This window comes from Suncus etruscus, chromosome 12 (genome assembly GCF_024139225.1).
Source record: "Suncus etruscus isolate mSunEtr1 chromosome 12, mSunEtr1.pri.cur, whole genome shotgun sequence".
NCBI classification, from domain to species: Eukaryota; Metazoa; Chordata; class Mammalia; order Eulipotyphla; family Soricidae; genus Suncus; species Suncus etruscus.
In genome coordinates, this window is record NC_064859.1 from 89018802 (window position 1) to 89038869 (window position 20068).

The 20068-nt window shown below is 48.0% G+C and overlaps 3 protein-coding genes across 3 annotated transcripts in view; 1 reads left to right on the top strand and 2 right to left on the bottom strand.

Moving 5' to 3' along the window:
- The window catches only part of TP53I3 (tumor protein p53 inducible protein 3), a 13275-nt gene extending 11848 nt beyond the window's left edge, over positions 1–1427 (bottom strand). Inside the window, exons 1-2 of the mRNA XM_049784488.1 lie at positions 1405–1427; positions 1012–1154 (exon numbers count right to left, since the gene is read on the bottom strand). Of these exons, the coding sequence (XP_049640445.1) occupies positions 1012–1149 (138 nt within the window). The 5' untranslated portion in view covers positions 1150–1154; positions 1405–1427. The remainder of the gene's footprint in view (positions 1–1011; positions 1155–1404) is intronic.
- LOC126024277 (cyclin-Q-like) lies at positions 1148–10948 on the top strand. The gene is made up of 4 exons (XM_049784671.1): positions 1148–1252; positions 1390–1459; positions 1555–1561; positions 10156–10948. Exons 1-4 carry the CDS (start codon positions 1148–1150, stop codon positions 10946–10948), a joined length of 975 nt encoding a protein of 324 aa, XP_049640628.1.
- Positions 10949–13875: 2927 nt separating this feature from the next.
- LOC126024041 (quinone oxidoreductase PIG3-like) lies at positions 13876–18829 on the bottom strand. Its single transcript, XM_049784489.1, has 5 exons — positions 18692–18829; positions 17915–18182; positions 17103–17315; positions 14889–15085; positions 13876–14055 (listed from the first exon to the last, which is right to left on the bottom strand). The coding sequence occupies exons 1-5, from the start codon at positions 18827–18829 to the stop codon at positions 13876–13878; spliced, it is 996 nt and encodes a 331-aa protein (XP_049640446.1).
- Positions 18830–20068: the final 1239 nt, after the last annotated feature.

Below are 20068 nucleotides of genomic sequence, written 5' to 3' on the forward strand. Positions count from 1 at the left end.
AACTGAACATCTTGGGGCCAGATTGACAGCAAAGCGGATTGGGGCATACGACAGACCTGGATTTGATCATGGTCCCCTGAGCCTGCCAAAAGTGATTTCTGAGTACAGAGCCAATATTAACTTCTGAGCACTGCTAGGTGTGGTCCCACATGAGAGAGAGAGAGAGAGAGAGAGAGAGAGAGAGAGAGAGAGAGAGAGAGAGAGAGAGAGACAGAGACAGAGACAGAGACAGAGAGACAGAGACAGAGAGAAACAGAGACAGAGGAGAGAGAAGACAGAGGAGAGAGAGAGTGAGAGAGAGAGAGACACTGATCATCTCTTCAGTGGAGGTTCCATGTACCAAGTTGAAGCTCTTTTCAAAGCACACATGCTTTGGGCTGGTCCTGGTTCAGTCTGTTCTGAAAAGGTATTCCAAGGGAATTTCAAAAGGTGCCCATTTTTGCTTCCCCCAACCATTGCAGTTGATCCTTTGTCCAGCCACAAATGAAGAAACTTCTCGGTCTCTGGGCCCTGACAGTAGTAGGGCCTCAGAGCAGAAAGAGGGTCAAACTCAGAGTGAACAATATTGAGAACCACAATTTAGCCCACAGACCCCAAGGTTGGTCTCAGCCCCAACTCCTCCCATGCCTCAACTTTATCAGTAAAATACAAATGATAGCCAGAAGAGTTGACAAAGCCATCAGGGGAACACACCCCGCTTCCTTTAACACTAGGTGGATTCTAATTTGCAAATACTGGGTGCATAGTGTCAACAAAGGCTGCAGCCCTGTAAATGCAGGACCCCTCCTGCGAACAAAACAACAGGTGCAACATTCCAGGCTGGAGCCATAGAACAGTGGGCAGGTCTTTTGTCTTGCACACAGCCGACTGGGTTCGATCCCAGGCCACCTCATGGCTCCCCCCAGCATCATCAGGTGTCAGCTCCAAGCATCCCCGCGTGTGCCCCCCAAACAAAACAAAAGCATCAGGATTGCACGCCCTGCAGGGAAGCCTTTAAGAACCCCTGGCTACCTGCAGTAAATCCGCACGATTCAAGGCGCTGGCAGCCACCTGCAGAAGAACTTCCCCCTCTCCAGGGCTGGGCTTGGCCACCTCCTTCAGGTACAAGTTTTCTGGGCCTCCGGGCTTGTCAAAGTGCACCGCCAACATGTTTTCTGGAGGGGAAGAGGGAGAGCTCCAAGTTAGAGGCATGCAACATCTAAGCCAGGCGCTGGTCTTGCAGTTCGCCCTTTCCCCACCCTCATGCGCCCCAGTAAGTCCCAGGGGACCCTACCCAGGGGACACCGATGAAGGAAAAGTGACCCACCGGGGGAGAAAGCAGAGGGGCAGGAAGAATCAAAGAGCCCTCTAGGCTTGGATCTCCCCCACCGACTCCCCGATTTCTCTTAGGGCCATTTAAGTTACCTGCTGGCCGGGGCGGTGCAACGCGTGCCTCTGGGTCCTGGAGCAGAGGAACTGGGTGACTGACGCCACCGGACCGACGACTGGACTCTGGGCAGGGAGGGTGGGGCGACCCGCCGCTCTCCTCCGCCCCCTTCCTTTTCCTCCTTCCAGATGCAAAGTGAGTGAGCAATAAATAAAAACAGCTCCTCTTTGCCGCAAATGGGCCTTTGGAAAATTTGTCTTTCTCCCTCCTTTTAGCTGCAAGTGATTAGAGAGAGAGAGAAAGAGAGAGAGAGAGAGAGAGAGAGAGAGAGAGAGAGAGAGAGAGAGAGAGAGAGAGAGAGAGAGACTCCCTCCTTTTAGCTGCAAGTGATTAGAGAGAGAGAGAAAGAGAGAGAGAGAGAGAGAGAGAGAGAGAGAGAGAGAGAGAGAGAGAGAGAGAGAGAGAGAGAGAGAGAGAGAGAGAGAGAGAGAGAGAGAGAGCGAGCAAAGGTTCCCCTCTCTGGGGAAACCGGACCCTAGCTCTCGGCAGTACCATTTCCCAGCCAGGCCTGGCTTTCCTGCCCTTTGAGATGGGCGTCTGCCAACCTGCCCATCTTGTTGTCTTTGGATGGGCTGGCTGGGCACTGTGCCCACCACAGCTGAGAAAGGCAAAGTAAAACCGCAGTAAGACATTCACATGCTTGATACTGGCCCATGAGCACAGGTCAGAAAAGGAAAGATAGTGGCTAGGATTGTGGGATCCACCTCTGCTGGTAGGGAATGCCAATTGTAACTACTGATAGGAAAAACAGTATGGCAGTGCGTCAAAAAATTAAAATATGAAATGACCCACCAGTTCTACTTTGGTGTAAATACCTCCGATAATGGAAAGCAGGGGATATACATACACATATTTTATTGTGTTATTATTACATATATTTTGTTTGGGGGCCACATCTTGTGGTGTTTAAGGGCTGGGTACATGGCACCCAGCCTTGGGAGCTGTCTCTCTGACCCTGAGCACTATGTGGTTTGCTTAGGGTGTGGGAGCACCCCTGGTGGTGCTAGGAATTGATTCAGAGGCTTATGTATGCAAACCATTTCCTCCTATGTGCTGACTAATAGATGCTCCTCAGCCCTCAGCTGAGCAATATTTACTTATTTCTTTGTTTTGGCCATACCCAGTGGTGCTCAAGGGCTACTCCTGTCTCTGAGCTCAGAAATCCCCCCTGGCATGCTCAGGCCAGAGACTGAATCCAAGTCGGACACAAGCAAGGTAAATGCCCTACTGTTGTGCTATCGTTCCAACCCCTCCTAAGCAATATTTCTATACCTATAACCATAGAGGTATTTCTTTTCTTTTCTTTTTTGTTTTTGAACCACACCCGGTGATGCTTAGGGGTTACTCCTGGCTGTGTGCTCAGAAATCGCTCCTGGCTTGGGGGACCATATGGGACCACGGAGGATCGAACCACAGTCAGTAGTAGGTCAGAGTGTGCAAGGCAAATGCCCTACCTCTGTGCCACTACTCTGGCCCCCAAAGAAGTATTTCTAAGAACAAAGCCCCCCCCCTTTTTTTGTTTCTGGGTCACACTCGGCAGTGCTCAGAGGTCACTCCAAGCTGTCTGCTCAGAAATAGCTCCTGGCAGGCACGGGGTGGGGTGGAAGGGGGACCATATGGGACACCGGGATTCGAAGCAACCACCTTTGGTCCTGGATTGGCTGCTTGCAAGGCAAAAGCGCTGTGCTATCTCTCCGGGAAGAACAAAGGCCCCTTAGGTTTAATCACTTACTCTAGTGAAGTAGTTCTTCTTGAGACAGGGAAGAGTTAACTCAAAGTTGGTGCCCTCCAGGAATGAGAACCTAGGGGTTGAGTGAATTTGGAAAGTCCTAACTGATAAGGCTCCCTTGACAAAGGCTCCCTAGCAACCAGGGTTTGAATCAGAGCATCCCTAGACAATCAAAGTTGAGCCAGAAAAAAAACCCATTGATTTATTAAGACATCTTTACAATGAAATAATTGTACTATTACTGCTTGTGATTTTCTATAAACTTATTTAAAGATTTGACTTGGGATCCTTGTCAAGACTTCCCAAAGTGGGTGAGACTTGGACTTTGGCTAGCCGAATAAACTCCCCTTTGCACCTTGCATTATCGAAGGTGGTCTTTGATCTCAGCACTTTCTAGGGTGTCAACGCAGACTAACACATTCACAGCCTCAAAGTGAACACAATTCAAGTGTGAACTGACAGATGGAAGAATACCGTGGTACATAATGCTGTGGCATACTTGGCTTTCAAAAAAAGAACTTGGGGCTGGAGAAATAGCACAGCAGCAGGGCTTCTACCTTGTAAGTGGCTGACCCAGGACAGACAATGGTTTGAATCCCAGCATCCCATATGGTCCCCCATGCTGGCCAGGAGCAATTTCTGAGCTCAGAGCCAGGAGTCATCTCTGAATGCCACCAGGTGTGACCCCCCCAAAAAAAGAACAAAAAAAAGAAGAACAAGAACTTGGGGCCAGAGCAATAGCAGAGCAGTAGGGCATTTGCCTTGCACATGACCAACAACACAGTTCGCTCCCCCTGCATCCCATATGGTTCCCTGAGTCTGCTAGGAGTATTTCTGAGCACAGAGCCAGGAGTAATGTCTGAACAACGCAGGGTGTGGCCCAAAAACCAAAAGAAGGAGAAGGAGGAGGAGGAGGAGGAAGAAGAAGGAGGGAGAAGAAGGAAGGAGAAGGAGGCCAGGAGAAGGAGGAGGAGGAGGAGAAGAAGAAGAACAACAACAAACAACAACAAGAACAAGTTGACAGTACAATCTAAGTGAACTTTGAAAACAGGGAAGCCTAGTGTCACCAAAGAAGCCAGTCTGTCTGCTTCCACTTCTAGGAGACCTAGAACAACCCAGCTCACAGACCACAAGGCTCTATGGGCATCTTCTGGTATGGCCCTGAAGATAGCACAAGCACTGCTGGTTGTGGTTCTGGCGATTCTTTGCACTGCAGGGCCGAGCAGCACCGGAAACCTCATGAAACCTTTGATTCACTCAGTCGGCACTTGGGAGCTCCTTCACCCCATCCCGCACAAAAGCATCTAAAGAAAATTTTGATAGGGTCCAGGGAGTTGTCTCCATGAACTACTAGAGGATGTGCTTTGCATGCAGGACACCTGGGTTTGATTCCAGGCACTACACAGACACCTGAGCAACAGCCAGTGGTTATATCCCTCCCTACAAAAATAGACTATGAGGGACATTGTTAAGAGAAAGGGTCTTGAACCCTGGTGGTTTCTTTATTTTTCTTTTTCTTTTTTTTTTTTTTTGGTTTTTGGGCCACACCCAGCAGTGCTCAGGGGTTACTCCTGGCTGTCTGCTCAGAAATAGCTCCTGGCAGGCCCGAGGGACCATATGGGACACCAGGATTCAAACCAACCACCTTAGGTCCTGGATCGGCTGCTTGCAAGGCAAACACCGCTGTGCTATCACTCCGGACCCTATTTTTCGAGTCTTGACTCTTTGAGTTCTCTCCTTGGGGGTATCTTGCTTTTGGGTCCCAGTTGGTGTCTCATCTCCAGTGTGGGCTGGATAACTCCATTTCAAGTTAGACTTGTGTCTCCAATATATTTTGGTTGTGTGGTTTCTTGAAATTCATTATCAAGCAGCCACCGCAATACAACATACACACTTATTCACTTTACCTCATTTGAGTCTCCTACCCTGCTTTCTTCTCAAGTAAGCAAACCCCGGGTGGGAGAGATAGCTTGGAGGTAAGGCATTTGCCTTTCATGCAGGAGGTCACCCCTGTGCCTGCCAGGAGCAATTTCTGAGCCTAGAGCCAGGAATAACCCCTGAGCACTGCTGGGTATGACCCAAAATCCACAAAAAAAAAAAAAAAAAAAAAAAAAAAGTAAGCAAACACACCTACTCACCTTACTATTGCTTTGTTCTATTTTCTTTTTCTTTTTCTTTCTTTCTTTCTTTCTTTCTTTCTTTCTTTCTTTCTTTCTTTCTTTCTTTCTTTCTTTCTTTCTTTCTCTTTCTTTCTTCTTCTTCTTTTCTTTCTTTCTTTCTTTCTTTCTTTCTTTCTTTTCTTTCTTTCTTTCTTTCTTTCTTTCTTTCTTTCTTTCATCACTGCAGTTTCTTTCTTCCTTCCTTCCCTTCCCTCCCTCCCTCCCTTCCTTCCTTCCTTTTTTGTTATTTCTTTCACTTTTGTTTGTTTTGGGATCACAGTTGACAATGCTCAGGGGCTACTTCTGGCTCTGCATTAAGTAATCACTCTTGGGGCCTGGAGAGATAGCACAGCGGTGTTTGCCTTGCAAGCAGCAGATCCAGGACCAAAGGTGGTTGGTTCGAATCCCGGTGTCCCATATGGTCCCCCGTGCCTGCCAGGAGCTATTTCTGAGCAGACAGCCAGGAGTAACCCCTGAGCAACGCCGGGTATGGCCCAAAAACCAAAAAAAAAAAAAAAAAAAAAAAAGAAAGTAATCACTCTTGGCAGAGTTTGGGGACCATATGGGATGTTGGGGATTGAGCCCAGCATCAACTGTATGCAAGGCAAATGCCTTACCTGTGTACTATCACTCCAGCTTTTGTTCTATTTTCTTTTATATCTTTTATTCTATTTTCTTTTTTTTTTTTTCAAGCAGTTTATTGATTGATCAATTGGTTGGTTTTTGGCTCACACCTGACAACACTCAGGGGTTACTCCTGGCTCTGTGTTCAGAAATCACTTCTGGCAGGCTGGGGGGTAGAGCCACATGCAAGGCAACTGCCCTACCGCTGTGTTATCTCTGGCCCCCTTTTGTTCTATTTTTATTTTATTTTTCTTTTGGTTTTTGTTTTTTGGGTCACACCTGGCAGCGTTCAGGGGTTACTCCTGGATCTATGCTCAGAAATCGTCCCTGGCAGGCACAGGGGACCATATGGGATGCCGGGATTCGAACTATTATCCTTCTGCATGCAAGGCAAATGCCTTACCTCCATGCTATCTCTCCGGCCCCATTTTGTTCTATTTTTTTATTAAATATATTTTTTATTTAAGTAACATGATCATATTTGGGTTACAGTCATAACCAGAACACCCCCCTTCACCAGTGCAACATTACCCCCTCCCCGCTTCCCATCCCCTGCCTGTATTCGAGACTGGCATTCTACTACAGTAATTTGTTTTTAAGTTCAGTAAGTTGTATTTTTTTCTTAAATGATAAGAGTAAGAAAATATATAGTAAAGGTGTGATAGTGGCAATCGCCAATGTTTGTATAGGTCCAGAAAAATGGAGAAAATGGAAAAAAAAAACCTTGACCTGATTACAAAAAGGCCTCACCCCAGAAGTTTATTGGCATAAGACAGACTCTGGGTTCCAGGCATACCAGTCTATCCAACTCCAGTCATTCTCAAGGTCCCGGTGAAACTTTTTCACACTTTAGCTATAGTTGGTATCAGACTTTTATATTTAAAGACTCTGGATTCTGTGCATTTCTTTTGTCGATGTCAGGCTGATGTGGAGCATCCTCTAGTTTCAGCATATCATTAAATGCAGAGCGATCTGCCCTGCATGCAGACTGTTGCTGAGTTGCCTGGGTGTTGAGTACTCTTTGGAGTAAGTCAATGCCAAAGCAGTGGTAGGTCTTCTCTGGTAGAGGCTTGGATCCTGGGAATGTTAAAGACAATTGTGGTTGTTTCCATAGATGGTATCCATTGTTCAGGTGTGTGTGGGCGATGCCCATTCTTCTGAGGCCTGAGCCAAATCATTATGCCAATGTTCAGGGTAAAAGGCCTGTGTTCCCATCTCTATTAGATAAGAACTTGTTTGCATATGTATTATTTTCCCATTTTAATGTGCCTATGCAAAAGAGAAGCAATGCCACAAGATACTGTTGGTGCATCTGCGGGTCAACGAATAAAGTCCAACATTTCCCGTAACTTGGTATAAACATGAAATCTATACAGTTACTCTTTTACCAGTATTGCTTATAAAACAGATCTCACAGGGGGAAAATCAAACAATCAAATAACTAATCTAGTGGGCAAAATTGTCACTATATGAGGATATTTGAAAAGAGTTATAGATGTTAAGGGAATACATCTGAGATATATAAAAGAGATACATGTGACCCTTTTATGTTTTAAAAAGAAAAAAAACGAAAGAAAACAAGGGTATTTGAAGACAACAGGTGATAGTTGAGTTTGAGACATGTTTTGCAGCATTACAGAGCCCTATATTGTCCTTGAACTAGGGGTTATGCTGAAGCTGATTCTGGTATTATGCAACAGTCCATAGTTTAATGGGGGCAAGAGGGGCCACCAAGCATGGGTCAACAGGCATGTTGGTTGTAGTTGTTTGTATAGGCATGAACTGGGGACTGAGAGGGTGTCATTCAATGAGGAGCTGGATGGTGGTGTTGGGGCAGAAGGTCAGTCTTGGTGTCTACCCAATTAGGAACTGAGGATAAGGAGGGTTGAATAAGGGGAAGATAATGGTTCAGGGTTTGGGTATGAGGAGGTAGGAGAGACACAGGGGTGAGGGGAGAGGCAATACATAAAAGACTAGACAATAAAGGTCAATTTGAGTGTTTTATCAGAATCTTGGGCATCCTGATTCTATTCCTAGGAACAGTCTAGGATCAGGAACATTTTTGGATAATGCTTAAAAAGTATATTTGCACCCACGCGATTTTGAAAAATAGTATTACTAGCAAACAAAACAGGGGGTCCAATATACATAGGGGGGGTTTCCCTCCTCCTCCTGCCCCCAGGGCCCGAGTTGCCAGGGCCGGCCATGAAGACCCGCTTGGCGTGGGGGGTCCCAGTCTCCTGGACCAAGTGTTCAGTCTAGGAGATCTGTGGCCCGCTGTTTGACCAGCAACCCTAACATACTTTACCTCCATGCTATCTCTCCAGCCCCATTTTGTTCTATTTTTTTTAAGCACACACACAAAAAAATTGTATCTAGATATCTTACTATTCTTCTTTTCTAGGATAGAACATAGTATAATCTTGTTCACTGTTCTGTACCAGGTTATTTGCTTTGTTTTTGATTTAGAGACATATTTTCAGAATTTACCCGTTAGCCCTTTACACACACACATACACACACATACACACACATACACACACACATGAACACACACACACACATACACGCACACACACCTTTTTATTTTTATTTATTTATTTATTTTTGGTTTTTGGGTCACACCCGGCAGTGCTCAGGGGTTACTCCTGGCTCCAAGCTCAGAAATTGCTCCTGGCAGGCTCAGGGGAACATACGGGATGCCAGGATTTGAACCAATGACCTCCTGCATGAAAGAAAAACGCCTTACCTTCATGCTATCTCTCCGGCCCCTATTTTTAAAGCTACCTCTATTTTTTTAAATGTGAGATTTATTCAACAAATACCTGCCTCTCTTTTTAGTAACCCCATCTGATGGTACTTGGAGGAAACTTCCAGCTCTGGGCTTGGAGGCTGCTCTCTGGAGTGCTCAGGGACCTGTATTGTCTGGAATCAAACCCGTCGCCCCACATGCAAAAACATGTCTCTGTCCTGTTATCTCTCTCTGGCCCTCTACAAATCACTCTGTGAAGGTTCTTTTTTTTTTTTTTTTTTTTTTTGGTTTTTGGTTTTTGGGTCACACCCGGCAGCACTCAGGGGTTACTCCTGGCTCTATGCTCAGAAATCGCTTCTGGCAGGCTCAGGGGACCACATAGATGCCGGGACAAATGCCTTACCTTCATGCTATCTCTCCGGACCCTACGTGAAGGTTCTTTAGACTGTGGTTAAAAAAAAAAGTCAGAGGGCTGGAAGATAGCTTAGAGTGAGTGGTGGTTGGTAAAGTTGAGAGTTAATGTCTAAAAAAAAAAAAAAAAAAAAAAAAAAAAGAGTTAATGTCTATTCAAAGACTTGAGCCCGCAACCATGGAGGACTACTAAATTGCATTAAGCAGGGCTGTGACATGAGTAAATTAGGTGTGTGTGTGTGTGTGTGTGTGTGTGTGTGTGTGTGTATGTGTGTGTGTGTGCGCACGCTATGGAGAAAATATGCATGCATTTGAGGATTTTTTTCTTGTTGTTTGGCTTTTTGGGCCACACCCGGCGCGTTCAGAGGTTATTCCTGGCTCTGAGCTCAGAAATCGCTCCTGGCAGGCTTGGGGGACAATATGGGATGCTGGGAATCAATTCCTGGTCCATCCCGGATCAGCAGCCGTGTGCAAGGCAAACGCCCTACCACTGTGCTATCTCTCCGGCCCCAAATATGCATTTGTTGGGAAGAAGTTTGGGCCATGCCTGGTAATGCTCAGGGGTTACTCCTGACTGTGCTCAAGAAATGACCCCTAGGGGCCAGAGAGATGGCATGGAGGTAGGGCGTTTGCCTTGCATACAGAAAGTCAGTGATTCGAATCCCAGCATCCCATATGGTCCCCCGAGCCTGCCAGGGACGATTTCTGAGCGCCAGGTGTGACCCAAAAAACAAAAACAAACAAACAAGAATGACCCCTGGCCATCCTCACCATCCTATATGGTGCTGGAGATTAGAACCAGGGTCCTGGTCTTTACAGCTGCAAAGAACTGCCCTACCTCTTCTACTATTTCTTTTTTTATTTGTTTGTTTTGTTTTGTTTTGTTTTTGGCTCACACCCGGCAGTGCTCAGGGGTTACTCCTGGCTCTGCACTCAGAAATTACTCCAGGCAGGCCCCACCCCAGATTCCCAGGCCATGCGCACTGCGGGGTGGGAGGGACCAGCCGGCCTGGGAGGGGCCTAAAAATTGGGGGGAGCGTGCCTAAACGTGAAGACGGAGGAAGCCCCTTTATCCGGTTGGGGATTTCCGGGCCGAGGTGCAGGACTTCATGGAGGCGCTTGTCCCCAAAGTCTGCGGGCCAGGGGGTGCCCTGCAGCCACCTTCCTTGGCCAGGTTGCATTTCCAGGTGACTAGGTTCATCATGCAGGCAGGCTTCCAACTCGGCCTGCGCTCCGTCCCTGTCGCCACCGCCTGCACCATCTACCACAAGTTCTTCGGGGAGACCCACGAGGACGTCTATGACCCCTACTTGGTCGCCATGTCTTCCCTCTATCTGGCCGGCAAGGTGGAGGAGCAGCACCTGCGAGCCCGGGACATCATCAACGTGGCCTACAGGTACCTCCACCCTGGAAGCGAACCCCTGGATCTGGATGCCCACTTCTGGGAGAAGCGAGACAGCATGGTGCAATGTGAGCTCCTGGTGCTGCGAGTCCTGCGTTTCCAGGTCGCCTTCCAGCACCCCCATAAGTACCTGCTCCACTACCTGCTGTCCCTCCAGAACTGGATGAACCGCCACACCTGGCAGCGGACCCCCATCGCCCTCACGGCCTGGGCCCTGCTGCGCGACAGCTACCATGGGGGGCTGTGTCTCCGCTTTCGTGCTCAGCACATAGCCGTGGCAGTGATCCACCTGGTGTTGCAGGCCTATGGGGTGAAGGTACCCGCCCAGGCTGAGGCCGGGAAGCCTTGGTGGCAGGTGTTCTGCGACGACATAACCAAACCAATCATCGATGACATTGTGTGTGAACTCATTCAGATTTATATCTTGGACACAGAGATCCCCTAAGGCCCCGGCCAGGCCTGTTCAAAGAGGATCCAGGGACTAATGGTCCTGCAGGACTATTGGGGGAGATGCCATTTGCAGAACATTCTCCGGACATCCCCAGCATCACACCTGCAGCAGTCATGCACCCAGCAAACAGAGACTGGACCCCATGATCATATTTGAGACATGAGATTATTGGATGGAGAATCAAAGCCCAGAGCCAGATTTATAGAGAATAAAAAATGTGTCCTTGAGAAATCTGTTTTGCCTAATAATAGATGACCCACAGAGGCCAGAGTGATAGCAAAGCGGTGGGGCGTTTTCCTGGCACACAAACAACTTGTTGTGTATGTAAACATTTCCACGGGATTATTATTTTTATCGGTGATTGTGCCCTACACTAGGGTGTGACCTGGCATTCTGCTCCCACCCTAGGGTGGTACGTGATTCTAATGTATAAAAGCAAGGGTCTGTGGAAGGCAAGGGCTTCTTTCGAGGGCTCATTCTGGGGCTTTTGGCTTCAGCCATGTCCTCTGAATAAAGCTGTTATCTTCTGAAACCTGACTGCCTTTTAGCTTTATACCTGCTGCATTCATCTCAGAACCGCCAGCTGAACAGGGTGGCAGACATGTGCTCAGAGCTGGAGGAGAAAGACATCCTCCATCCCTCCATCAATCAGCCCATCAAGGGCTCATTTGCAACACGACTCGGGATGGACCCCGGGTTTCATCCCCGGCATCCCATATGGTCCCCTGAGCCTGCCACGAGCAATTTCTAAGTGCAGAACCAGGAATAACCCCTAAGCGATGCCGGGTGTGGCCCAAAAACAAAACAAAAAGATGACCACAACCCCCCCCCCAAAAAAAAAAGAAAAAAAAGAAAAGAAAAGAAAAAGAAAGAAATTATTTCTGGCAGGCTTTATGGGATGCTGGGGATCAAACCTGGGTTGACCTCATGCAAGACAAATGCCCTATGTGCTGTGCTATAACTCTAGACCCAAAGAGTTCATTTCTATTGTAATATACTATGTGCAAGACAAATGCCCTATGTGCTGTGCTATAACTCTAGACCCAAAGAGTTCATTTCTATTGTAATATACTATGTGGAAGAGATAAGAAAAGAAATTATAGAGAAATTGTTTAGAAAGGACTGTTGTGACCCGGTTGAATCGTGATTATAGCTTGGGCTAGGGAAGAAGTGAAATTGAGACAAAGAGACAAAAGTGATACAGAAAATAAAATCTATCACTGGGTGATCTGTGGATATGAAGATATGAGAGAGGGGTTATCAAATCTGGCCCTAAGGTTTTTGGGGTATGTCCCCCAGAGGATGCTAGTTAAGTGAACCCAAATTTGGGTACTGACTGCTCCAAGACTAATTATTGAAGACAATGGTTGATGCAGAAAGCAACAGCAGCAACAGTTTTATTCAGATAATAGACTTCTTGTCTCAAATAAATCCCTCTTACTCTCAGACTGGGACTAGGGTTCAGATCGGGCTGGTTGGGAAAGTGAATGAGAAGTCATCTCTGGTTGTACTTCAAGGTGGAAGGGTATCTCGAGGAGATCTGGGTTGGTGTCAGCAATAAATCCTGGAGTTTTTTTTCTTCCCTCCACTTGTGGCTGGACCTGAGTGAACATTGAGCACATAAGAACATCATTTAGGACTGAAACAAGAGACCGTCTGAACCCCAAATCCTTTTTCCTTGCTAATGCACTCGCAGTGAGTTTCCCATCTACCCACCTTGTGCTGAGGATTGAACCCAGGGCCTCTCACATGAAAGGTAGGTACCTGTGACTTAGTGCCAGCCCGGGCAGGGATGAATCTTCACCCGTACAGAAAGCCCTAAGCTAATGCAGCTCTGTAGCCCAGTGATGGGACTTAGAACATGTTCTCCATAAGCCTGAAGTCTAGAGTTCACCCCTGGTACCAAAGAAATAAATAAAAGAAGGCATTTTGTGAAAGCAAGTGGCATGCACTCCATTAAGGGGTTGCATACACCCTTTCCTCTTGGCATGTAACCAATTCCCATCACTTGGCTACTCTCTAGAGAGGCCTATGCTCTCTTGAATATGTTGATTTGCTCCCATAATATTGGTGAGGTGTTTTTTTTGTTTTGTTTTGTTTTGTTTTATTTTTTGCCACACTCTGATGTTCAGGGTTACTTTGGCTCTGCCTTCCAGACTTATTCCTAGTGGTGCTTGGGGACCATATGGAATACCGGAGATTGAACTAGGGTGGGTTTGCATGCAAGGCAAGCATACTACCTTCTGTGCCCCTGGGTGCTGACTTTAAAGAGTCCTGATCTCAAGGGCCTGGAGAGATAGCACAGCGGCGTTTGCCTTGCAAGCAGCCAATCCAGGACCAAAGGTGGTTGGTTCGAATCCCGGTGTCCCATATGGTTCCTCGTGCCTGCCAGGAGCTATTTCTGAGCAGACAGCCAGAGTAACCCGTGACCACCGCCGGGTGTGACCCAAAAACCAAAAAAAAAAAAAAAGAGTCCTGATCTCTCTGGGCCAGGGGTCCTCAAACTTTTTAAACAGGGGGCCAGTTCACTGTCCTTCAGACTGTTGGAGGGCCAGATTATAGTAAAAACAAAAATTATGAACAAATTTCTATGCACACTGCATATATCTTATTTAGAAGTGAAGAAACAAAATGGGAATAAATACAATATGTGGCCCGTGGGCCATAGTTTGAAGACCCCCTGGTCTGGGCAGTATTTGGCCACCAAGTGATGCATAACTGGCTAAGCAGGTGGACAGTGGCCTCTTATCCCGTGATACAACAATGTGGGGAGGTAGCCTGGACCCACTAACCCACTAACCCACCCCTTCGACATATAGCCCCCCCATCCCCATCAGTCTCAGGCCTGCCCAGGTTCCCGATGCCTCCCCCCCCCCAATTCCCAGAGGGCCCCAATACCCACCGGCCACCAGAAGGCTGCGTCAGGGCATCTCCAGGATAATCTTGCCCACATTCAGGTTGGCCTCCATGCGCTCGTGGGCCTTCTGCACGTCCGCCAGCGGGAAGATGTTGTCCACCACTGGCTTCAGTTGTATTGGGCCCCCCGGAGAGAAGTGGGGGATGGCTTTCTCTGTGAATGTCTTCACCAGACCCTCCTTATACTGCAGCACAAAAACAGCATGTGGGTGAGGGATGTGGGCTCCCTCATTCTCCTCCCACCTTGAAGGGCTCCTCAAATGACAGGAATGTCGGGGTCCCCCACCCAGGTGGCCTCTCAGAACTATCTTGGGCTCTAGAGTTCGAGCCTGAGCCTGTCCCAACCCCCTTGGACTCTGAACCTCTGAAGCTCTCTAGGCTCCTCTACTTTTCCCAGAGCTGGAATCCCTGTAAGTCTGAGCTCCGGAGAAGGGAGGACTAAATCAAAAGAGAAAGCACTAGAAAGGACTTTATTTATTTATTTATTTATTTATTTATTTATTTATTTATTTATTACTTGTTTGTTTGGGGGCCACCCCCAGTGGTACTCAGGTAACTCAGTTTAGAACTTGGGGGTGGTGGTGGCTGGAGCTTTAGCACTGTGGTAGGGCGTTTGCCTTGCAAACAGCCAACCCTGCATGGACCTTGATTCCTGGCATCCCATATGCCCCCCTGAGCCTGCCAGGGGCGATTTCTGAGCACAGAGCCAGAAGTAATGCCTGAGTGCCGTCAGATGTGACCCCAAAACAAACAAAAATAAATCAAGACAAAATAAAAATAACTTGGGTGGACAAATTTCATGCAAAGTCTCCCCAATGCAAGGCCAGTATTTGACCACAGAGCTAGATCCCAGGCCTTCAGCCTGATGGAGAAAGGTTATAGGGCAACCTTGTTGTCCTAGTAGTGGAGGGTAAGTTGGTATTGCCAGGGAAAAGTGGTTAATGGGGAGTCAAATCAACCAAGTACCAGTGGGGTAGTGCCCGGGCCTAGTTCATTTTTGCTGTTGGCTGTCACTTACTTTCTTGTCCCTGGATCGTAGCAGGCTGGCCTGCAAAGTTGCTCGCTTGGTCAGAAGCTTGGAGAGCAGTGGTCCATTGACTTCGGCTCCCCCCATGAGGCCATACAGCACCCACCGGCCGTCTGGGGCCAGACAGTTGATGTTCTTCTCCCAGTATGAGCCCCCAATGCAGTCCAGGATCACGTTGACTCCTACACCTTCAATGAGAACACCCAAGGGAGAGAATGACAACTCCGTCAGGGTGCACACAAATGCCCCAACTCCCCGCTGGGCACTAGTCTTGCCCTATAATCTGGGAGAATAAAGATACTACTCTCTGGAAGTTGGGGTGCTCATGTCATCTTAGAGTGTGTGATGTGAGGGGAGCAGGCAACATGGAGACCTACAGAGGCTTTCCTTTCAGAAGACCCAGGCAGACGAAGTAAGTCAAGAGCGGCACTCAACAAAGGTAAGTGGGCCCAAGTCCCAACTCCAAGGAGCAGGATACAGGGTGCTCTGTTTTCCCTCTGAGAAGACAGTTTCTGGGTTTTTCCTCCTTTTGACAATCAAAGTTCTAGAATCCCTGGTGTACACTGGTGACTTGGGAGCTTCAAGGGACACCCATCTCTAAATCTCTAAGAGGAGGAGGATTCCAAACTTGACCATCTGTTTTGGTTTCTCCTGAAGCAAGCAGGCTTCCGAAAAGCATACAGAAAATATGATCACAGAAGCATAGTACAACAAATAGAAGTGTGTTTGTCTTACATGTGGGTGACCCTGGTACCATCTCTGGCATCCCTTACGGTACCTGGAGCGCCTGCAGGAATGATCCCTAAGTGCAGGGCCTGGAATAAGTCCTAAGTACAGCCAAATGTGGCCCAAAATGTGTATGTACACATTGGTGAACACACATACGTGATCATAGCTTCTTATTAGGGGGAGAGTTGGGCCATATCCGGAAGCATTCAGAGGTTACACTGGCTCTGAGCTCAGAAATCACTCCTGATAGGCTCAGGGGATATGGGATGCCAGATGTTGAACTCAGGTCAGTTCTGAGTTAGCTTCATGCAAGGCAAACACCCTGGTGCTGTGCTATCATTCTGGCCCCTCATCCTGAGGAGTCAGACAGCTTCTAGATTTTGTGGAACAGACAGCAGGATAGGGGTTGAGGAGGAGAAGGGCAAGCTGGAATGACAGAAAGTAGAGGTGGTCTTCGAAACCTTCACCTCCTGTTCTTTACAACTTTGGGTGGCCCCATTCCTGGGGTGTGAGTTGGATTCTTAAATACACTTCTAGCCAGTAGACCCTGGCAGGAGTAAGAGTGTGTCCCTTTTAAAATCAGGTCATCAGGCTGTGGCTTCTATCTAGGACGCTTTCTCTCACTCTCACCTACTGACAAGAGGTAGCTAGAAGGCCTGTGGTCCCAGTCCAGCCTCAAGGTACCTCTAGTTCTAGATAGTAGCCTTATAAGGCCCCAAGATCCTGAGCTGTAGGACCCCAGATTCCTAACCCAGAGAAACTGAGGTCAGAAATGTCTGAAAGTGCCAATTTATTACAAAGCTACATCTACACAATGGAATACTACGCAGCTGTTAGGAAAAATGAAGTCATGAAATTTGCTTGTATACGGATGGATGTGGAGAGTATTGAGTGAAATAAATCAGGGGGAGAGGGATAGACATAGAAATGATTCTACTCATATGTGGTATATATTAAAAAAAACATGGTATGACAATAATACTCAAAGACAGTAGAGATGAAGCCCAGAAGGACCAGTCCTTCTGGTAGGAAGCTTGCCACAAATAGTGGAAGAGTGCAGTTAGGGTAGAGAAAGGACCACTATAACCAGGAGAGTTGGAAATAATCCCTCTGCACAAAAACTGGGTGCTGAAAGGAGGTAAAGTGTATGCATGATACTCCTTCAGTAACTATTGCAAACCACAGTGTCTAAAAGGTAAATGAGAGAGAGAGAGAGAGAGAGAGAGAAGAAAAATGTCTGCAATAGAGAATAGAGGCAGGTTGCGAGAGTGGGAGGGAAACTGAGGATATTGGTGGCATAGTGATTCAATCAAAAAGTTTATTAAGACAAAAAAAGAGGAAGGAGGAAGAAAAATTTGATGACAGAGGAGGAGGTAGACTAGAAAAGAATCATGGAATTAGAGGATAAGGACCTGGGTCTAAGAAAGCTAGGCCTTTCTTCCCAATACTCATAGCCCCCAAACCGGTCCAACATACCCTGTGTAAGCTTCAATGCCCCCTCTGAGAAGTCATCCTTCTTGTAGTCAAACCCGGCCTCAGCACCCAGCTTCTTGGCCATCTCGATTTTATCTTGGGGGCTTGTGGTCACCAGTGGGACGGCTTTAAACATCCTGGTGAGCTGGATGGCAGCAGTGCCCACACCCCCGGTGCCAGCATGGATGAGGACTGTCTCCCCCTCTTTCACTTTGCCTGTGATGGAACCCAAGTTAGAAACAGTTAAACCAGCAAAAAAAAAAAAAAGATCTGGGGTGGGGTGGGGAGTGAGTGTGGTTTGGAGGGCACCCAGGGGACTGACTGTCAGTGAAAGAGAAGCCCAGGCTGGGTCAGGTGAGGTGACAGGTTACTGGAGAAGCCCTGGGTGGAGAGAGGTTTGGCAGCTCAGACCCATGGTGATGGCGCCTCCTGCCCACAGCTCTAGGGAACTACAGGACTGACAGTCCTGGGGCCAGGCCTGAGCAGTACAGGTGCCTTGTAGGGTAAGACCAATGGACCAGGTGCCTCCCCTATGGGCCCTTTGGATCTCCATTGAGGGACTCTAGGACAGTCCTTGACCTTCACTGAAAATGAGAACGAGTAACTGACAGGATCCTGGGAGCCCCAATGCTGCCTTGTGTCACCCCAAACTTTGTTTATCCAAGGATATCTCTGCAGGGACCGTCCCCGTGGACACAAGGGATCCAGGAGGGACCATAAGGTGAGCATTGAAGGTTCAGAGCCCAGGTGAGAGACAGCCCTTAGCTTTAGGTGACAGTGGGGCTGACGGGGCACTCGGGGTAGGGGCTCCTTACCCACGCAATTCAGCAACTGGAAGGCTGTGAGCCAGGCCTCTGGGACTGCAGCTGCCTCAGCCAGGCTCAGGCCTTCAGGGACAGGCATGAGGAACCCCTCGGGCACGGTGACATACTGAGCCTGGCCCCCACCAGGCATCAGAGCCATGGCTGCGTCTCCAATCTTCCAGGAGCCCTGGCAGCCAGGCCCCAGTTCTGCCACATGTCCGGAGGCTTCGAGTCCCAAAATGTTGCTGGCTCCTGGGGGTGGGGAGTATTGGCCTTGTCTCTGCAGAGAGAGGGAGCACAGAGATATAAGCGGGTCCTGGTGAACCTCCTGTCTCCAGGGCATGTACGGATGACAAAAGCTTCTGTCCCCCACAGTCCTCCTGGAAACAGCGAGTTCCCTGGCCTTTCTGGGAGAGGCTCCCTTAGAAAGGTCAGTGCTGGAGACCCTGGAGGGTGGCTTGGAGGTCTGATGCTCCTTCCTCCCAGATGTCAGGTCAGCAGTGGGACTCTAGAGGCTTTAACATGTGCCCCTTCACTCCCCAGCCTTGCTAGCAAGTTCAGGTCACATAGCAAGTGGGTGTGTGTGAACTTGGAGGGTAGCCATGAGAAGGGATCCTAGCTATGTACCCTCACATTGCAGTATGCAACAGGCAATCTGGAATCCTGTCTCCACTCCTAGTCTGTGTCAGGAGGCAGGAGGTATGTGTTGGAACTTCTGGGGCAGGGGGACATGCTGAGAACACAGGACCCTACCACCTCCCTTTAGCCCAGGGGGACCCAGGTAGGAACCTGCAGGAGGTCGGCTCTGTTGAGTGCGCTGGCTGTCACCTTCAGAAGTATTTCCCCCTTCCCGGGCTTCGGTGTGGGTACCTCCTTGATGTAAAGGTTTTCCGGTCCCCCCGGGTTATCAAAGTGAACTGCTAACATTTTATCTGAGGATACAGGAGCAGCACAGGAGAATGAGGAGAAACAGGAGACAGTTAGTAGGGATAGAGAGCTCCTTCCCCAAATCAGGTTCACCAGACACCTAGGGGTCTCAGCTAGTCTAACACCCACCCTGAGCCCCTCTACTTGTTTGGTGGGTGGCAAGTATATTCCCAGTGGTGGATGCCTCCCCAGAGCACAAAGAGGGATGGGTGCCAGTGAGTTTAGAATGAAAGAAATTGAGATTCAAAATTTTCTTTTACTTTTGACTCTCCACACAGAAATTGCTCCTGGCAGGCTTGGGGAACCATATGGGATGCCGGGATTCGAACCACTGTCTGTCCTGGACCGGCTGCATGCAAAGCAAACTCCCTATCACTGTGCTATCTCTCTGGCCCCAAGATTCAAATCTTGAGCAAGATTGAACTGAGAGACTAGAGAAGTAGTACAGAGAGTAAGGTGCTTGCCTGGCATGTGACTGATCCAGGTTCTATCTCCAGCACCACAAGTTGTCAAGAATGACCCTTGAGTGCAGAGCCAGGAGCATAACCATGAATATTGCCATGTGTAGTCCAAAAACCATAAAGGAAAGGGAAAGGAAAGGGAAGGGAAGGGAAGGGAAGGAAAGGAAAGGAGGAAGGAAGGAGGGAAGAAAGAGGAAGGAAATAAAGGAGTGTGGGAGGGAGGGAGGAAATAAGGAAGGGAAGAAGGGTAGAGCAATAGAACTGCAGGTAAGGCGCTTGCCTTGCTTGCATCTGACTCAGGTTAGATCCCCTGGCACCCCATATGGTTCCCTGAGCACTATCAGGAGTAATTCTTGAGTGCAGAGCCAGGAATAAACCATGAGCATACATAGTTCCAAAACCAAAGAAAAGAAAAGAAAAGAAAGAAAGAAAGAAAGAAAGAAAGAAAGAAAGAAAGAAAGAAAGAAAGAAAAAGAAAGAAAGAAAGAAAGAAAGAAAGAAAGAAAGAAAGAAAAAGAAAGAAAGAAAGAAAGAAAGAAGGAAGGAGAAAGAAAGGAAGGAAGGAAGGAAGGAGAAAGGAAGAAAGAAATGGAAAGAGAAAGAGAAATAAGAGAAAAGAAATAAGAAGAAAGGAAGAGGAGAAAGAGAAGGTGTGTGTGTGTGTGTGTGTGAGAGAGAGAGAGAGCGAGAGAGAGAGAGAGAAGAGAGAGAGAGAGAGAGAGAGAGAGAGAAGAGAGAGAGAGAGAGAGAGATCCAGAATGGATCACACCATCACACC